Source organism: Lactuca serriola, chromosome 3 (genome assembly GCF_051521515.1).
Source record: "Lactuca serriola cultivar US96UC23 chromosome 3, Lser_US96UC23_V15, whole genome shotgun sequence".
NCBI classification, from domain to species: Eukaryota; Viridiplantae; Streptophyta; class Magnoliopsida; order Asterales; family Asteraceae; genus Lactuca; species Lactuca serriola.
In genome coordinates, this window is record NC_136410.1 from 79,409,716 (window position 1) to 79,431,577 (window position 21,862).

The following is a 21,862-nucleotide window of genomic DNA, read 5'->3' on the forward strand; positions in this document are numbered from 1 at the left end:
CACCATCAGCATCAACCTGTTTTTTATCAGCATTTTGTTGCGAACAAAAGGCGATTACCTTCTGAGAGGATCACGAAACTGAAGTTAAGGAAGAAGGTGGTAACAAAAGATGGAAGTGGGGAAAGTACTGAAAATCCAGTTACTATAAACTAGGATAAGTGTGTTCTATTAGGATTATGTCAGATACTTTGAAATGGCACATCTTTTGGTGCTTAGTGCACATCTTTTGGTGCTTAGGCTTGTCTTTTTGATGCTTAGGCTTGTCTTTTGGTGTTGTGCACATTTACCAACATTTAGTGCCATGTGCACATGCTTGATTATGTGGTTTAATTATGCTTTCATATGTAGTTTATTACCTTTTATGCATATTATAACAATGTACCATTTTGCCCCTATTTGTTAAAACTATGTTAAAATTGGTAAAAACTGTTTTGTGGGACTATTTTGTCAAACACAGGTTTTATGGACTATTTTGCCCTTCCTATTATCATTTTATGGACTGTTTTGTGGGACTATTTTGTCAAACACAGTGTAATCTTATTATGGACTATTTTGCCCTTGCTAGTTTCAATCAATAAAAAGTATGTTGCTATTATGTGTGTTTTCAATAAAACTGCCCTTGTGTTTAAAAACCATTTACAACACAAATTACATGCATAATGTCAAACACATGTTTTATGGACTATTTTGTCCCTGTTATTATCATTTGATAAAGTGCAATCCTTTTATGGACTATTTTGCCCTTCCTATTATCATTTGATAAAGTGTAATCTTATTATGGACTATTTTGCCCTTGCTATTTTCAATCAATAAAAAGTATGTTGCTATTATGTGTGTTTTCAATAAAACTGCCCTTGTGTTTAAAAACCATTTACAACACAAATTACATGCATAATGTCAAACACATGTTTTATGGACTATTTTGTCCCTGTTATTATCATTTGATAAAGTGCAATCCTTTTATGGACTATTTTGCCCTTCCTATTATCATTTGATAAAGTGTAATCTTATTATGGACTATTTTGCCCTTGCTATTTTCAATCAATAAAAAGTATGTTGCTATTATGTGTGTTTTCAATAAAACTGCCCTTGTGTTTAAAAACCATTTACAACACAAATTACATGCATAATGTCAAACACATGTTTTATGGACTATTTTGTCCCTGTTATTATCATTTGATAAAGTGCAATCCTTTTATGGACTATTTTGCCCTTCCTATTATGATTTGATAAAGTGTAATCTTATTATGGACTATTTTGCCCTTGCTATTTTCAATCAATAAAAAGTATGTTACTTTTATGGACTATTAGCCTTCATAAACACCTTCTATGTGTATCAGTCTTCACAAATACCTTCTTTTCATTCCCACTTCGTAACCATTTTACATGAGTACAATGCAACTACTTTGAATATACATATCCTGATAATTTCAAAGTACATTTTCCTTACATAATAAACTTAACACTAAATCATGTACTTCACTACAAACAAAACAACAAACATCAACACTAAACATTTCATTTTATCCAATTCCTTTCTAAAACTCTTACATTCCTTATCAGTCTTCATCTTATACTCACTGAAATCATGTTCCAATATTGCAATCTTCACTTCAGTATTGAAATCATGTTCTTCATCTTTCTTATTCTCGTTCTTGGTTATAATTTCTTCATCATCATCAACCCATTCCCAGAAATCACATTTATCCTTTGGATCCTTCATCTTCAATTATAACATAAACAAACAATATTGTAGCATGAAAAACAAAAAGGGACCCAAACAAGAACAAGCTTTTAGATATATACTTACCAAAGAGTTAGGACAAACCCTAAATTTTTTACCAGGATTTGCCTTTGTTGTTGATATCCAGATGCGAGAAGGAAACCCACAATCACAAGGATGTGCCTTATCAATTGTGCTTTTTGACTTGGAAATTTTTGATCTTGACCATGAGTTGGAGGATCGAGACGAAGAAGCCATGTTGAAGAAGTCGATTGAAGAAGTCGATTGATTAAGGAGTCATATCCCCCGAAGCCATGTTGAAGAAGTCGATTGAAGAAGTCGATTGATTAAGGAGTCGTATCCCCCATTATGCCCTATATCTATCTAACACAAATGCCACGTAGATATGCCAACACATATGCCAACTCAACAGAAATATGCCAACTCATTTACCCCCATCGTTTACCTGCAACATGCCGGTCACCATTAAAAAATGTTATTTTTATTCGTAACTTTATTTGGATTTATAATAAAAAACATTATTTCGTTGGTTTTTTGTGAACAACAAAAACGTAATTGGGGTAATATGAACGTTTTTGAAACTTAATTGGTCTTTTAAGGCATTTTCCCTAATGAGTTCTATAAAGAAATAAAATTATCCTATTAATTTGGTAATAAATTCTCATAAATACTTCAAACGATTTAATTTCTTTTGCAAATTTTTAGAAGATTACATTATGTTATGTAAAGTATTCCATTATAAAATATTTCATATTTATATATTGATATTCAACTTTTATTTTTAATAAACCAGTGTAATACACGGGTCTCACACCTAGTCTTCCCTAATAAATGAAAATAATTTTGCCACATGTCACTCTCTCATTAACTTGGACACATGTAATTTTTTGGTATTTTTGAATAAATGTTTTATCCATGTGTCATTTTCTCATTGTTTATTTTTTTTTAATTAATACATCATATTTACACCCCAATTAATAATTGTCTTATTTGAAAATAACTATTAAATTACAATATTACAACTCATATACTATTGAATATGTTTCCTTTTAAGTTCAAATTTAAATAAATTTTTATTTAAACTTTCATATTTAATTTTTTTGTTTTATCCAACCCGTATAACATACGGGTCTCACAACTAGTATATATATATATATATATATATATATATATATATATATATATATATATATATATATAAAGTGACCAATGAACTCTACATGTATGTTGTTGTAATCACAAGAGGTCAATTCCGTATTATGGTTAAAGAAAAGAAAACACATATCGATGTTAACATAACTAATTAAATTAAATCAAATGTCGCTTCTTTTGACCCTTAGCAACTTATATTGTGACACTTGGACATGTTTGAAGTCTCAACAACGACTTGCCTTGATCACTTCAAAATGCTTCTGTATATAATTCATGAATATCCAACTAAAACTATTAATGGATATATCTGATCCAACTAACTTATTCTAATATTTTTATTTCTTGGACTATTATCTATTATTATTATTCATATTTAATAGGGATTTTGATACAAAGGTTTTAAAGTTTAAAAAGAAAAAAAAAATGCAGTTTTAGCTTAACTTCATTTCTATGTTTATTAATGTATGAATTTAATAGTTTTGTATTATTTACTTCTTTTTATAATTTATTTTGACATATTTCATTTATAATTTAGTTAATCGTCATATATATTTTCTTTGTTGTTATTTTAGGACTATATCGGTACTTTCTAGTCTTTGAGCATAATTGCAGATTTTTGGAAAGCTAATGCGGATCAAAGATGCTTGGTACTTATCGGAAGCAAATGAACTTGGAGGATAGTGAATTATGGGCTTTGTAACTTGTGGAGTTGATGCATATTGTGGACTTGTTGATAAATGGAAGCTTGAAGAAGGTGGGCTTGTATTTAGAAGAAGATGAAGGAATATTTGAGCATGCAGAGTTAATTGATCGAGGGAGCAGAGAACCGGCTAACATGTGATTTAAAGTGGGTAAATTGGGTCAAAATTGAAAGAAAACTTAAAAACTATGAGCTAGAAGATGATGAGAAAGAATCTGGGTAGCAGGCTAAACACAAGGAGCCCACTTAGTAACAACCTAGCCACGAAGTCCACTCTTCCAGCCATGCGTGGCCTGCGCAAGCTCTGCTGGGGGCATTTATGGATTTTTGTAATTTGTGTTAGTTGAAGGTAGTTGTAATGACCCAAAATTTTTAATATGTCAACAATGTTAGTTTCGGTTACTTAAATATTAATTTTTATTAGCGATTTCGGTGTTTAAGATTATAATTCAACAAATTTAAAAAAATGGTGTTAATTTATACCTAAAAGTTTAATGTGTGAGCATTTAAGTTAATTCTAGTCATAACAAGGTTTAATAGATATTAAGGGGTCAATGTATCATTAGGGGTAGGAGTACTTAGGATTTACATATGAAACTTGAGGGGCTTAATTGGAAAATTTTAAAAAAAAGCAAAGAATTTATTGGATGTGATTATGGGTTTTAAGGCGTCGTGCATTTTTTTTTTCAAGAATGTGTGTGTGCATTTATGTAGTCAAACGAATTGAATGTGTCTTTTTCTTTTGCTGGTGTGCATCAATCCAAAGAAAGAAAAAAAACGCATGAGTGTTGATTGCTAACAAGGGAGAAGGAGGTGTCGACATTGAGAATGAAGTGGGGCAGAAGTTGTGTAAAGGGCTGCGATTTTGTGATTCAATTTAAAGCTTGGAATCGACTGTGGTAAGCCTTGATTTATTTCTTATGAAATTCATTCACCAATGATGAAAATTAGTTGATAGTATTGTCAATTTCTTCCTTTTTGTTGTTGGTCATATCTTCTTTCTCATTATAATCTTTGAATGTTCATATAATTAAACTCCAGCTTCATTGAGTGTATTTTGATGGTTTACTTCTGTCAAAATCTTGTTATGAACACCCTCAAGGGTGTTATTGTTCATGTCCACGAATTGCTCAAAGTTTTGGAATCATTTCCTTCTTTGTTATTGCATAATTCATTTTTATTTCTATCTCAATTTTAGTAAGTTTATATGAAGTATTTTCCTGAATAAATTCCATGTTTTGAACCATTCAAAAGGCTCTCAAGACATTCCCTAAATACCTTTATAAGTAGCATAATAGTTGAGGAAACATAAATCTCAGGTGGTGTTTTCTCTCTTAGCAATATACTTTGTTTTTCCCCTAAAAGCATTGTACTTTGAGTCATGGTTTGAAGTTGAAATTGAGTCCATGACATGTTTCTATTGTTAAGAACTTAATTTTTAGCTTATAGTCGTTTTTGGTTATGGGTTAATGGGTTAAGATGTCAACTAACCCTTGAAACTCAAAGCTAGAAATCTTAGGAAAATACCTATCTTGCCCCTGTTTTGTAAAAAATATAGAAAAATCATAAGGAGTCGGATTTAAGATCCATAAACTCTCAAAGTTTAAACTTTGAGTCTAGTTGGTCCTGATTTTTCCTAGGACCTGATGCTATCTTTAACCGAGGTGAAAATCATCATTTTCACTAACTGGGAAAAAATTAGCTACACGGATATGCAATTTTGTAAAATCCATAGAAAATTATAGAAAAATAGTATGGACATGTATAAGCACTCCTTGAAAAGAAAAAAAAAGTCTAAACTACTGGATTTTAGAAAAAAAAATTAATTTTTACAGGTTTTGATGGTGCTAAAGTTGTCCTGAACAAAGTGTCGTTTCATGTCAAAATCTATGAATTTGGCCTAGTAATTAATTAAATGTTTGGGGTATAGAATTGCTATTTTTAATCTTCAAGATTTATATTAATATCCTTATTTGTGTTGTCTTAGAGGAAATCTTGATACCTTAACTATTACAAGATTTGAAGTGTGGAAAGGGTGCGTTTTGACAATGGTGAGTTAATCTTTGTGGAATTAAAGTATTTTGTTAGGGAATTCCATATCTTAGGTGGAATGGAATGGACCTAGGTTGTATAGGTTGTATTCACCCCAATTGTTTATGATTTGTATTAGTAATGTTTATTCCTTTTCATATATGAGAACTTAGGATACATTATATGCTAAATGCTTATATTTGATGTGATAGGTTTCATAGGTCCATGATAGAATAAGTTTTTGTTGATGTATGCATGCCATGTTTCATGGAAACACTTATATGTGATGATTAGGACAAAGCATTCTAGTGATGTTCTCAAGTCATAATGATTATATGTGCATGGAATTCTATAAAAGGTTTTATCATATATTTACTTATTTGCATTTTTACATATGAAGTAACTTGGGAAGTAACATGCAGTAAATTATATATAATTACAATAAGCATGATTAATTAGTGAGGGTTAACATGTATTTCCTTGAGTGGTGAGTTAATAATTTATTAATAAAAAGGGGGAATACACTTAGTGGGGTTAAAGGTAGCAACCTAGACTTGGGTGTGTACCTTATCCGAATTTATAAGGTGACCCTTAAGAGCTTAAGCCAAAAAGGTGTTTGTAACATCCCAGAAGTACTAATAAAATTCTTAAATTTTTAAATAATCAAATTCACACAATATTTGGTCCAAAATCATTCATAGTAAAATGTATCCCAAACGTCAGAGTAACATAACAATCCCAGATTACAGCCCACTCGTAACCTTTCTGCCATGATCCAACAATGGTCTTCCATGCAAATCATAAAGACAAACAAGTGTTGTGATCTAATCGTAGTCTTTCATACAAGTGTTGTGATCAAACCACAATAATTCATAATAGTGTTGTGATCCAACCGCAGTCTCTCATAAAATGTTGTGATCCAACCATAGTCTTTCATGCAAGAGTCACAAAGACAATCTAGAAACCTACATAATATAGTGAGAAGACTCACCTATCTCATGAGGTCAGATAACCTACAACTTAATGCCACACAATAGGTGCTACAAGACACCTAACAAATAAAACAACGTCCAACCTCGGTCTATACTTTAGAACTAGCGATTTGATCAAAAGTTAACCTAGGTCAACAAGTCAACGGTCAAGGTCAAAGTAAACGGTTAGCATCACCATCAGCTAACCCTCAAGCCTGACCAGCCCATGGTCACGTTGTGACAAAATCACTCGTCCTGATCCCAAACTCGGACATGATCCAACTCGACCACAATCCAAGATTTTATCATGTTGTGATGATCAGGCCATCACACTGTGACATAATCAATCTAAAACAACCGAGAAATCCCCACTCAGCAAGTCGTGATGAGGAGGCTATCACATCATGAAGATGGGATTTCTTAGTTGTAACATCCAAATCTTTGACTTATTTCATTTAATTAAAAATCCATGATTTTGGGTTGCCATGACGTGGTGGAGGCATCACCACAATGTGGCATGGATGGACGGATCACAAACTTCATTTGGATCCCCAAAACATAGCAATATATTGACCATGACGTCAACCTCCATCACTCTCAAACCAGTAAAACCCTAACACTAATCTCTCGTGGTGATTCTTGGCTCATTTCTATGCTCTTGATATCTTGTAGAAGAAGAAGAAGTGAGTGGATGACATAGATCCTTTAGGCTGCTTGTTCGCTTAAGTGTTAAGTGAAATTCCGCAAGCACATAGTTCTTGTAACCTATAAAACCCATCAATTACCCCACTGCTAGAGCAGATTCGTGAGGCACTAGTTAAGGATATGAAAAAGGAACATCGGAAGAGTGAGTGGATCATGGGCCAAAGCTCATCTTTGGATTATGGCAGCTGGAGATTGTTGATCTTGCACCATAGGATTTGGGTTCCTTATTTGAGAGGTGCACGACATGTACTGATGGAGGAGGCACACAAATCGAGCTTTTCGGTTCACCCTGGTGCAATGAAGATGTATTGGGATCTCAGACTTGACTATTGGTGGCACTGCATGAATCAGGAGGTATATTGGTATGCAGAACAATGCTTGACTTGCAGGAAAGTGAAGGCCAAAGATCAACGTCCTCACGACAAGATGTAACGGCTAGGCGCTCCCATATGGATATGGGAAGAAATCACCATGGAATTTATCTCGAAGTTACTGCAGACGATGCATGGGGTAGATTCGATATGGGTCATCGTGGATCAATTAAACAAGAGTACACATTTTATTCCTATTCATGTGAATATCTCTACGGAGAAATTTGTAAATATCTATATCCGGGAGGTTGTTGCACGTCACAGGGTTCCAGTATCAATGATTTTGGATCGGGATATTTGTTTTACTTCCAGATTTTGGAAGAGGTTTCATGAGGAGTTGGGTAATCTATTACATTTCAGTATGGCTTACCATCCACGGACTGATAGACAGAGTAAGCAGACGATTTAGACACTCGATGACATGCTTCATGCATGTGTAATTGATTTTGATATGAGTTGGGATATGTATCTCCTATTATCCAAGTTCTCGTACAACAGCTAACATGCTAGCGTTGATCAACCTATTTTCGAGATGATTTACAGGAGGAAGTGTCAGACCCCGATTTGTTGGGGTGAGGTCAGAGAACTAGTTATGGGGAGTACTGAGGTAGTACTCAAGACTAATGAATTGATACAATAAGTATGTGATCGACTACAGACTGCACAGATTCGCCAGAAGAGTTATACAGATTGGCGACATTCCGACCTCAAGTTTCAGGTCGGGTATTTTCTGCTCCTGATGGTGTCACCATAGAAATTTGTCATCTAGTTCAGGAAGCAGGGCAAGTTATTCCCCATGTATATTGGTCCTTTTAGGGTTATTTCCCGGGTGGGAAAGGTGGCGTATAGATTAGATCTATCTGATGAGTTTAGTCAAATCTATAAGACTTTTCATGAGTCTCAACTGTGGAAGTGTTTAGTTGATGATTCTGCAGTGGTTTCGATCCATAACATTCAGGTTGATGAGCGCATGAACTATGTAGAGAGACCAGTTTCGATTCTTGACATGAAGATGAAAACCTTATGCAACAAGGTGGAAGAATTGGTGAAGGGGCAATGGTGGCACTAGAAGGGTTCCAAATGAACATGGGAACCTGATGAGGAGATGGGGGAGCATTACACCTAGTTATTTGTAGCAAAATATTTCAAGGACGAAGTTTGATTCAAATGGGGGAGATTTTTAACATTAAGATCTTAGAGGTATTTTATTTAAATAAATAATCATGGTTTTAGGTTGCCACGATGTGGTAAGAGCACCACCATGACATGGCATGGCTTGAAGGATCACAAATTTCATTTTGATCCCCAAAAAATGTGGCAATATATTGACCACGATGTGGCGACGACCTAATGAAAAAACTTTAATTTTCGAGTATTTACAGGAATGGGAGGGATATGGTTTGCTTAACCTCAGCCTTCATCACCCTCAAACATTTAAAACCCTAACCCTAATCTGTCTTGGTGACTGTTGGCTTCATTTCTATGCTCTTGATAGCTTGAAGAAGAAGAAGAAGAAAAAAAAGAAGAAGAGAAAGAAGAAGAAGAAGAAGAAAAAGAAGAAGAAGAAGAAGGTGTCCTAGTGTGTTGGTTCAACAAGAAAGAACTCTCGTCATCCTCTTGTGCATTCTCTAGACCCTTGTAAGTGTCCAAGATCCAAGCTTTTTAGTTCTAAGCTTATATATCTAGCTTTATTTTCCCTTTTCTTCTTGATTGTGGAATCTTGATTGAATGGATTAAATAAATTTGGAAACTTTTTGGATTATTGAGCTCCCTTTGATATTATATGTCCTAGATCTAGATTTTCTTGGAGTATTTTGGTACCATGCGTAAATTGTGATTTTTTTCTCCTATGTTTTGACCTAAAAAGGAAAAAGACAAGCATTGGATATGCATGTCCATAATGCACCCATATTTATGATCCATTAGGTGAAGGAAATCTTTCTAGAAAGCATGGATGAGTGCCTTTAGTGATTAAAAGCTTAATGGATAAGTCATGCTTCTTAATGTCTTTAAGAACCTAGGTTTAGGGATCTTGTCTTTTTGGAACGTATATATGTATAAATTTGGAAACTTTATCCATTAAGACCTTATGAAGGATCAGATATAAGCTTTGGAGCTCTTGGAATTAGGAGAAAACAACTTAACTCGTTAAGCTGTTTAGACCTGGTTCCCGTGATATGGCCTTTAGGCTGCCCCTACGTGGCAACTGGGGATTAGCCCATGTGTTTTTTTATTTTCGTGACCACGATGTAGCCAAAGGAAGGCCAGGACATGGAGGCTTATTGATGATTAATTATGTAACATCATGTATCATGTATTTTCATTATTTCTTATACCTTTGTTAAAGTGGGACGTTTGGTCCCTTGAAAAAAAGGCTTGCGATTTTGGTTGTATGCAGGGCATACGTAAGAGTACATGCAACTTACTCATGCGAAATGAGAATCGTGGATGATCAGCTAGTACGTTGGGTGTACGTGTAGTACGCCGGGCGTACTAGTCCAAACTCCAAACCCTAATTTTAAGGGTTCCCCTATTTAAAGAACATGATGTCCTCATTTGATCATCCTTATTAGCCACCAAACCCTCCTTAAAACCCTAATCCTGAGTTGAGTTGCTTGTGTGAGATTTTGCAAGATTTTTAGTGTTTTTGGTGCTTGTAGTGGAACGAGGAGACTAGAGAAGAAGGATTAAGTACTAGTAAGCTTGTAGATCCAGAAACATTTCCTCTTTGTGCTTCATTTTCAGGTATAAAGTCTATACCTTGGCAAGCTTTTCATTAGATCTTTATGGTTGAAGTTTCATGAACTTTTGTTCCCAAGATTGGACCTTTATGAGTTTGGAGCACTCCACAAAATTGTGGCTGACCTTTCATGTATTTAAGGACCCATAGATTCATAAAAATGGTTTCTTGATCATTCGTTTTAGCTCTTGCATGAATAAAGTAGCTTAGAGTGTGTTAGAATTTAAATATTGTTGCTTTGGGTCCTTCCTAGCCATGCAAAGGCTTAAAGCCAACGACTTTATAGGTTAAGACATCTTGGAATGGTCAGATATGTGCTTGGGATAATTGTATTAAGGGGTTAAGACAAAAGTTGGTAAATGTGGTAACAAACGGAGTACGCCTAACGTACTCCTAGCTACTCCTCGCGTAGTTGGTTCTGATGCCAACCATATGTTGTTTTAGTATGCCCCGCATAAGAACAGGTACACCCAGCGTACTCACTAGGCAGTTTACTTTTATTGACTTTTGACCTTTAGTCAAGATTTAGAGTTTTCTTCACTTTAAAAAAAAAAGATTTAGAGTTTTTAGACCATGAGAAGGGTAAAATAGTCTTTTTCCCTTAGAAGATTTAGTTGTGTGATTTGGACTCACGAGTTGAGTTTTGGACCTTAAATATTAATTAGGGTAATTATTTTGTTGATTAGGCGGAGTCTGGATCTGGCAGTTCGGGTGTGAGATTTACTTGTTGTCAATATCAGGTGAGTCTCCTCACCGATTCTTAACTATGTGGTAGAATAATTGTATCTGTAATGACCAGCTGGGTCTAGCTGTTATGATTATTTTATGCTATTTATGTGTGGCTGAGATTGCTGGTTGTCTCCAGGGTTGTTGATAGCCCCCAGGGCATGCTGTTAGCCCACTGGGACTGCTGATAGTCCCCAAGGTTGCTGATAACCCATAGTTGTTTATTTATGTTTTGTTGTATGTGGTATCTTGGGGAACTCACTAAGCTTCATGCATAAAGTTGTTGATTTATATGTGGCAGATATTTCCGAGGACTGCAGGAAGGCGCAGGTCTAAATGTACACACTCATTGGGAGATTTACTTATGGGAAAGTTTATGAACTCTAATATTTGTGATACTGGTTGTTTTTGGATAGTTATGTATTTGATAACATGGCTTGTGAAACCTTAATTTTGGTAAACTAAAAATGAAAATTTTGGGCTAAAATTTGAGGCGTTACAATATGGTATTAGAGCCCTGGTTTGAGGGATTTGGATGAACCTCTTGTTGATTCCAAACTCAAACTAAGGATCTGATTTTTTTTAAGAACTTAGCATGGAAATGAAGATTTTTACAATTGAAAAACCCAAAGAAGCAGTGTGTACAATTGAACTGCGCTCGAGTAGTAGTTTCCCAATATACCTTAATTTATATTATGAGTAGTGCAGAGAAAATATATCTATATTACGAACCGATAGAATTGCATGCTAGTTAGTGATAGGCTAAGGAATCTTGCTGGAATAATGTGGTAATGTTACCTGATTTGTGATGCCTTAGCCTAAGAGTTTGTTCTTATGAGATTGAATCTGTGTTTACTATTTGCTTCGTGTATGCTACATAGTTGTACATAGTTAGGATTTTATAGCCTTAGAATGCCTGATTTAGCCTTTCTTCCTGTTCCTTGTTTGGTTGTGGATTTGAGGTAGGATCATTTATTCGAATGTCTACTGAGTCTTCTATTATGTACAATTAACATACACGAAGCAAATAGTTAGGGAAACAGAGATCTTGTGAGGCAGAGCAGTGTTGAGAGTAGTCTAGAGTCAGTATCTAGATGCTTAGTTGTTGTTCTAAGGAACCAGTAGGGAGAATCCATAGCAGATTTGAGGAGGTAGAGTCCTTAGGGGACGACTCGAGACAAATACAAGTTGGTGTGGAAGGTAGTATTAGGCCTGTACTACTGGAAACACTGGATCCGTATGCGGATCGAGGAGTAACCTCAAGGAACTAAAGGGCATGTAGGGGTGGGAGTGTTGATATATGCACTTTAGCCTGATTTTTGATAATTTTCTTATGTCTTTCAGTATGGTGGTTACCTGAGGTTCATGCTCTAGCGACCCTGAAAGGCCGAGTGCCAGCGATGATGAAATCCGCATGATTATTGCCACAGAGGTGGCCACAACAATCATAGAGGCCATTTCAAAGATGTTTGGGTCTATCAAGAACACATTAATTGAGACTTTTGACGAGCGCTATGTTGCTGTCACTGAGGCTGATGTTGTCGCAACCACCCTAACTGTTGCTGCTGCAAGACCGCAGGGGATGATTCGTTGTGGTATCAAGAGTTCAGAAACATGAAGCCACCTGAGTTTGATGGGACCCAATATCTGATTGGTACTATGATATGGATTTTTGATGTTGAGGGATGTTTCTATACCTACTCCTATCCGGAGAATTTGAGGGTTCGTTTCGCACTGAACCTGCTTCGCTTGGGAGCGAAGGACTGATGGAAGTTTATGACAACTGAGTACTCTTTTGTAGAGAATACCGCGGTGACTTGGGATAGATTATTGAGATGTTCAAGGATGATTTTGTACCCGTGGTTGAGCAGTAAAGGTTGGCCCATGAGCTCCTATCTCTCAAGCAGAAGACAGACGGTGACTGAGATTACCAGGATGTTTCATGAGAGGGCTTTGTTTTTCCCTGATTAGGTGTCTACAGAGCAGGCCTGTGCGAGTTGGTTGATGTCGAAATATTATTACACCTAATTTTACCTACTATCTAACTAGCTATTCGACTAAAGATAGTGTATCTTTTTGCAAATAGTATAACACAAATAGTCGGGTATCGATCTTAGGGAACGTATTTAGTTATTTAATCTAACTGCTACTAAATTAACCTAAATTTGTAAACAAAAGTTTAAAAGTGTTTTATCTAATTTTACAATTTCAGACAAATTTAATTACTCAATTATAAAATTCAATCAAAGACTAAATCACTTCTGTTTAGTTCGAATCCACTTTTCCTCAATGGTTAGCTATTAATTATCGATAATTCAAGTTGGTTACCAATTAATATATTATTAGTAATTTAGTTCCAAATATACTAATGTTTAACTAATTCATATAGAACTATGTATGGTTACACATAGTTTAACACAGATTCAATAAATAATTATGAAAGGAGCTATGTAAGATTGATTTAAGAAACACAATTGTGTTCACAATATATGTTCTCCAGCACAACCACATTCAAATACTTTAACTACTTATCTAAGATTGGTTCGATCTTAGCTCTAATAATCTAATGGTTACTAGATTACTAGGTAATCAAATTCATGTAGGTTAATGTTCATTAAACTACACGGAATATGAATTAAAGCAATCTAAGTATCAAATTTTATCATGTTAGGTATAAACAATCAAACACAAGCTTAATACCAACTAGAAAAATCCATAATAAAATAACTAAACCATGAGTTCAAGCTTCATCTAGCTAAATAGAAGCAGCTAGATTCAGCTACTCGTAGCAACAATCAAAAACACAATCTTCATTAGTAAGAATATAGTAATCATAGATTGAAGATAAAGATCAAGCACTTATTCTCTTATGTTCACTACCAAATTCTTATGAGAATTTCATTTTATGGTAGGACAATGATCACTGTGAATGATGTGAAGGTTTATTTGATGTCCAAGGAACTAAAAAAGAAAAGTTTCAGTTAGAGAAGAAGTTTCCAGTTCTGGTTTGTTTGCATGCTGAGGATGTACATAAGATAGAGGTGGAGGTAACAAAGGGAATTGAAGTTTTGAATCTAAATCCAACATCAAATGTTAAAACCACAAGCAAAAGGGGCTCTTCAAAAGAGATTTTCCATTGCTGACAAAATGGAATAATGGTGTTGGACCAAGAAACAACAATGTTGTTATGGTTAAAATAAATTCCAATGAAGGGGATGATGGTGAACTTTTAACAGTATGTACATCTAGTTTTTCTGATGCTTGGGTCTTGGACTCTGGAGCATCCTATCATATGGCATGCAATCTTGACTGGTTTGACTCCTTCAATGATTGGAATGAAACAGTCAAGATGGGTGATGATTGTGTGAGCAATATCAAGGGCAGTGGCACAGTGCAGATCAAGATGCACAATGGTTTGGCCAGGAAACTAGAGTGCTAGTTTGTCCCAGAGCTTCGATAGAATTTGATTTCTCTTTGAACTTTGAGGAAGGATGGATTGAAGTATTTTGGAAATGGTGACTTGTTAAGATTCTCCAAGGGTGCTCTTGTAGTTATGAAGGGGAAGATAAATCATGGTATTTATATCCTAGATGGCAGGACGATTAGAGGAACTGTGGTTGTATCCTAATCCTTGGATTAGTATGAAGATGAAAGAAAGTTATGGCATCATTAGTTGGGACATGTGATCAAGATGGGGTTATTTGGTGGAGATGTAATTAGAAATGTTACAACTAGTGATGCTTGTGTTCAAGAGATACAAAGCAGGGTGAAGTTGAGTTCGTTTTAACACTCAACCAAGGAGATTATCGAGTGTGTACACTCAGATATAAGGGGTCCCTTTCCTGTGAAGTTTCATGCTGAATGTTAATAGTTTGTGACTTTTATCGATGATTACTACAGGAAGACTTGGGCGTACTTTCTAAATAAAATGGACAAAGATGAAGTCTTTGGGAGGTTCAAGGAGTGGAAGACCATGATTGAGAAATAGATCGGGAACCATGTCATGTTACTTAAAATGAAAATGACTTGGAGTTATGCAAAGTTTCCTTTACCAAATTTTGCAAAGAAAAAGCTAGAGTGAGGGCATCACAACATACAACTAACACCACAACAAATTAAAGTGACATAATAGATGAACCAAGCACTGGTGGAGCATGCTCAGTGCGTGCGATTATTTGGTTTTTTATCGAAGCAAATATGGGCAGAAGCAGTCGACACTACTTACTATCCGGAGAATAGATCCCCATCAATTGTAATTGATTACAGGACTCCTCAAGAGGTGTGGTCTAGAAAAACCTATGAGAATTCTGATTTATGAATGTTTGGATGCCTTGCTTATGCTCGTGTGAATGATGGTAAACTGGATCCGAGGGCAATGAAGTGCATATTTCTAGGATATGCATATGGAGAGAAAGGTCATCATATGTGGTGTACAAAAGAAGGAAAATCTCCAAAACTAGTTATTAGCACAAATGTGATCTTTGAATTTTCTATTTGTAACCAGAAAGGATGTGGTACAATGGTTGTGGGGAACGATTATGGTGCTAGATAGAAGGTGGAGTTTAAAATAGAAACCTCACACAGTTTTGTGATAAATAAGGAGCAACAGGGTGACATTCATCAACATAGACATGAGGAATCACTTGACCAACCCAGGGAAGAAGTGTTTGGTGATGCTGATGTAAGGAAAGACAACTTGAAGAAGCTTCTAGAAAATGAGTTTGTGATGAACGATTTAGGAGCTAAAAAGAAAATAAAAAGGATGGAGATTATGAGTGATAGAAGAGCATGATTTTTATACATTTCTCACTACATTGAGAAAGTCTTGCGATCATTCTATCGTGATCAGTCCAAACGTATTGGTACTTCTTTGGTGGTTTGAGATTGTTAAATGTGACTCGAACATTTGGATCATTCTCATGGAGTATTTAGATTTGTAACATCATGTTTTGAGAAATTTCTTATTTCAGGATTCTAGGAAAAGGCCTTGGACTTTAAGGGAAGAGGGTTTAGACCATATTAGATGTTTATAATATTGATTATGTAATCTAAGCCCTTGGTTTATGTTTTGGAGCCGAAGGGCAAAATAGGATAAGTTATTTGCTAGGCTTCTTACATGGATTATGGTTTTTGGTTTGACTTGTGTTAAGCCAAAATTAACTAGATAAAAGTATGGGGCTTGTCAATTCTTTTATTTGGATATAAAGAGCGCGGAAAACAAAGTTAAAACGAAGAAGTTATGGTTGTTTGAATTGAAGTGAATTTTGGGGAAAATCGGCACCGTGGAGTGGGGATTAGAGCCCACAACGTGGGAGTCACCACAGAGTGGGGATCTGAGCCCATGGTGTGGCAGTCTGTCAGGCCCAAGCCCATGAATTTAGGGTTTTAAATGTATTTCAGCATAAGGTTCCGGATTTTTAGGCATTTTAGTAGCCTCCATCACTTTTAAAACCTATTGGGAGAAAACCTAGCCTCCACCTTCAAGATTTAAGCTTCTCATATCTCCCCTCTCCTCTTTTGGGTGTGTTTTATGATATTTTGATGTAGTTTAAAGATCAAGATGGCTGTTTTGGTTGCAAGGAATGTTGCTTCAATTTTGGATCCATCAAAGATGCTACATTTTTGGACTATTGTAAGTATAAAGTTCCAATCTTGCTATGTAGCTCCTTAGGTCTTGTCATTTAGGGTTTTTGGCACTTTTTGTTCCACTTTATGAGTGATCTTGGAGTTGAGTGGACTCCAACATACTTTGATCAGTTTGGAATGTCTCCTGTACCCCATGAACTAGGAAAGTTATGATCTTTTGCCTTCCCTTTTAGCCATGCAAGTTATCTTAGTCCTTTTTGGCCATTTTGGTATATTAAAGTTTAGATATTGAATGATTGTTGCATTATTATGGATAAATTTGGAAAATTTATTCATCTAGACATCTTGTTGCTTCTGATCTAGAAGTTGGAGACTTGGGCTTAACAAATTAACTTTACAAAGATGGATTTTTATATCCCTTTGAGACTTAATGTCTAAATCTTAGCGGTTTGGACCTTTTTAATAGATAAAGCTAGAAAATCTATATATTAAGACCTTGGAAAGGATCAAATCTAAGATTTAGAGCTCTTGGAATCAGAAGAAAATGGATTAAGCTCGTTTGAGCGGTTTAGACTAGTCCCAATGGTGTGGCGATTGAGAAATCAACGACTGTTTTGGCATTTTGTGCCCACGATGTGGCCAAGGAAGGCCACGACGTGGGTGCTGCTAGTTGGCAATTTTGACTTTGACTTTGACTGTTGACTTTTGACCAGTTTGACTTTTGGTTAAACTTGATTAGACTTGAGCATTTAGCTAAAGATTGGTTTCGGTTTGGCTTTAGGAAGCTTGGGTTGGATGTTATGTTGCTGAGGTAGCTATTGGGCTTTTATTGATATAGTTCAGGTGAGTCTCTTCACTGTATATGTGGGTCGAAGGCACCAATGCTGGCCAATTGGATTATGTTTGTAGGATGATAGTCGTAACATCCCAAAATATAGGCCAAAAATTTCGTTTTAATTACGTAATTACATAAAACCATCAGTATAAAAACATTCATAATAATATCTCGTGTCAAACCAAAGTGTCAGTAATCAAACATATTATCATAAAATAATATCAGAGTGTAATCCCAAAGATCTCATGTGCAGAAAACATAGTGTGATGCGCTGCGATCAAGCCGACTCCTTTCCTTTGAAAACGAGTACCTGAAACCAAAACTATAAACAGTAAGCACGAAGCTTAGTGAGTTCCCCCATCATACCGCATACCATACAATCACATAGCATACATATTGTCGGACAATTCTGGGGTGCCCGACCTACCCGGTACGGCCTTTCTAGGGTACCGACCTACCCGTACGTCCATTCTGGGGTGTCGTGCTACTCGTGTCAAACCATTCTAGGGTGCTGACCTACCCATGCGACCATTCTGGGGTGCCGTCCTACCCGTCAAGCCATTCTGGGGTGCTGACGACCCTTCAGTCCTAACAACCGAACCTCGGGGACTATTTCACCCCTACTACTACTATTGTATATATCATAACATACATACTATCAGATATATATGGGGTGTCCGAACTACCCTTTGGCCCTAACAACCGAACTTGGGAACTATTCCCCTCCTACTACCACTATCACATATAACATATCATGCTAGCATATAAACATATCATCACATACTGTCAGACATATCTGGGGTGTCTGACCTACCCTTCGGTCCTAACAACCGAACTCTACTACTATCACATATAACATATCATGCCAGCATATAACATATCAGGTAGTAGCAAAACTAGATGATATCACAAAGACAATGATCTAACATACAACTCCTATTGGTGCGCCGACATTGTGGCCATAGACCCACCGCTACTGGAACGTAACTCACCTCACACTGCTGAAGTCTCGTAGACACAATCCCACTCTGCTGAAGTCCCGCAGACTCAACCCCAGCTGCTGGATGACAGATTCCTCAATTGTCAACACCAAAATAACACCTAATTAATAATTGGGTTCCACTACATAACCATGAGTACATACTTTGGATAATTACTACATTACCCCAAGCTTGGCTTTATGCAAGCCCAAGGCCCAATCCAAGGCCATAAATTCCAACTGTGGCTCAAAGCCTAACATACGACCCAACTTTCCAAATTAGGCCTAGGCCTATACATGGTCCCCTTCTAAAGCCTAACATCATATAATCATTAAGGCCCAAACTATGGCCCATCTACGACCTAATTTTCCAAATTGGGCCCAAACCCCTTACATGGTCTTACCCTAGGCCCATTAAACTATTCTAGTCAAATTGCTTGACTATGGATGACCCACTAATAACTCAATCATCAAGGCCCAATAGAAAGGCCCAACAATAAACCCTAGTGAAATTAGGGTTTCACATAAAATGATGATTAGGGTTAAGTTTCCTACTTAACCCGTTAAGGACTTAATCCTCTAAGGACTTAATCCATTAAGTCAAATATCGCTTAGATTAATCTTTTCCAATGATTGTTATTTAATATCTCAAGTTATTAAATAATTCCCGTGTGTGTGTGTGTGTCCCGATTAATTCTTAAAATTAGGGTTTCAATGGCATTAGGGTTCTCCAATCCAAATATTAGCCCATTTATAAATTTGTTGGCCTTTTATGTCAATTAGGGGTTTATTGGGCCCATGACGCCCACGAGAATATCATTAAGCCCATTAGGGTTTTATTGGGTTAATTAGAGTCCATTAGACCCATTAAAGTTTCAAGCACCCTAAACGAATCAATCTCACAAGGCGAGCGCACCACCACCCGACACGACGGCCGGTGGCGGCAGCCACCACCCTACGGTGGTGGTTTGGGTTTAGTTTCATTATGCTTTAGCTAATTACAGTTTACAATGCCTCAACCAAGAATAAACAAACACACTAACTACATTAACACATACCCATGGTGACTTATGGTGGCAGCCACCACCCTACGGTGGTGGTAGCGGCTTTTCCGGCCAACACGCTACACACAACACATGCTATAGAAAGAACAAACACCCACACTCTTTTCTTGCTTGCGAACAGGTCCAGCCACCCTCCTGGTGGCGGTTGATGATGGCTGAAGTACAAAACCACGGCAGCAGTGGTGGCACGAATGGTGGTCATTATGCTTGGCAGCAACCCACATCAGTGGTGGCGTACATGCTCGGCGGTATTGATGGGGTGTATGGTCGACAGGGCAGTGGATGAAGGAGATGGCGACACCCACCGGAACAACAACAAGGACGTCCGCCGACACTCCTCCGACTTCTCGATGTCATGGCGTTTGGCTCATCAGCTTCTGTTCACGTCGGCAGCAGTGGCAGAAGACGGCTTCAAGAGAGAAGGAAAGAGAAGTACGGAGGATATTAGGCGGTCCTTGGTGGCATAGCAACAGCGAAGATCCATCGCAGTCTCTTGACAACCTTGCTTGCTTCCGACGTAGAGGTTGGCTCCGGCGGCTGGAGATGGGGAGCCGGCAATACAACAACGGCTTGGTGGTCAGAGGGGCAAGGGTGGCCGGTGGTGCTTGGCGACTCGACTGATCGGAAAAACAATGAAGAAGAGAGGTGGCGGTTGGAGGATCCCCACCATAGCGGTTGCAACATAAGAGACATAGGGTTAGGGTTTGTTCCCTATATACCCGACGCCTATAAGCATATTTCCGTAATGCCAAAATCAGTCCCTCTCTTCATATTCTCTTTCAAAATAAATCCATAAATTACCTTTTCAACCCTGCCCTCTAGAATTCTTCTCAAATCAAGCCCAAAACATACACTTTAGCCCCTGACCCATAAAATCTTTTCACTTTAATTTCATATTCACCAAATAGCCTCTTATCCTCATAATCTCTTCAAATGAAGTCGCACAAATTACCATTTAGTCCTTACCTTTCATAATACTTATAAATTAAATCCAGATTTTACACATTTAACCTCCATCTTCTAAACTTGTGACAATTAGCTCTTCGAGACCATCCTTTGATATATAATTATTTATTTTAGGGCTACCATTTGTTCATTAATTTATTTATTTATCTAATAAATAAACAGCGTATTACAACTCTCCTCCACTTAAATTAGATTTCGTCCTCAAAATCATTCCTTACTCACCCAACCACTCTAATAGCATGGTCACCAATCTGGGCATGGCCTAGCCTTCCCAGGATAGCCACGACCAATCCTCGTAAAGCCCTAAAATCCACAGGTTCTGAATTCCTTGCAACAAGACCACATGTATTCTGTCCGAAATCTGTTGTCTCGAGATGGTCTGAATCCCTGGTAGACCACTCATACTAAATCATTATCGATGGAACCAACCTGCTTATCCCTCAACTGACTACTTAACTTCTGATAGCATTTGGTTCCCACCATAAACCTGGGTCACAAACCCAATTACCTCTGCAGATCACTTATCCTTGGCTAAGGCTCAGCTAATCCCGGTGTGGGTGACTTGTCACTCGCCAATAAACCAACTATTCTGTGTGTACTTGCAACCTAAGACACAAGTACTAATACTGCCCAGACGCTGAAACTGCCCGAACCTGAAGTAGTATGTTGCTGCACGACTGTTTTCCAAAATCTAATGAGACCTCCCTGGTCCCCATTCATTCACTAATTATCTGAAATATCGGGTTCCTGCCTGGCTGCGGAGCCAATGGACTCCCACTTAGTCGCCTTACATGACTTTTGAACGAAATCCTTCTCTGGAACTAGTTGCCACTAGTTATCATGCCACTAAGGCTCTAACAACCTCCTGACCTAACCAATCAGTTCCATGTGTCGCATCCTGTCATCATCCCATCCAAGACTAAAAGTGATTGCTACCTAACCAATGGTAGCCTTACATCACAAACACACTTAAGCCGTCCATTACTTCCCTGATCTCATAACTGTAGTGGCGTTCCTACAGTCTTATCACTTGCTCAACCAGATCTAATCCATCTAGGTAATACCAAAATTCAATAGGTGGATTTCCATATCCTCACTGCTACACCCGAATTGGTGTGTACTCCTGTTCCTTTCGCGTCCTAACAACATGCTCATGCTATCTACCAACCTAGTGAATGCTACGGCTACACCCGCAGACTTACAACACTCTATCACTATCTAGCTGCTAGTGAATGCTACAGCTACACCCACAGACTTACAACACCCTAATACTATCTGCCAACCTGGTGAAT

The 21,862-nt window shown here is 37.1% G+C and overlaps 1 protein-coding gene across 1 annotated transcript; it reads right to left on the reverse strand.

Annotated features, from left to right (window-relative positions):
* Positions 1 to 1,358: 1,358 nt before the first annotated feature.
* On the reverse strand, positions 1,359 to 2,338 carry LOC145094540 (uncharacterized). Its single transcript, XM_079032694.1, has 2 exons — positions 1,811 to 2,338; positions 1,359 to 1,723 (listed from the first exon to the last, which is right to left on the reverse strand). The coding sequence occupies exons 1-2, from the start codon at positions 1,979 to 1,981 to the stop codon at positions 1,466 to 1,468; spliced, it is 429 nt and encodes a 142-aa protein (XP_078888820.1). The 5' UTR covers positions 1,982 to 2,338; the 3' UTR covers positions 1,359 to 1,465.
* Positions 2,339 to 21,862: the final 19,524 nt, after the last annotated feature.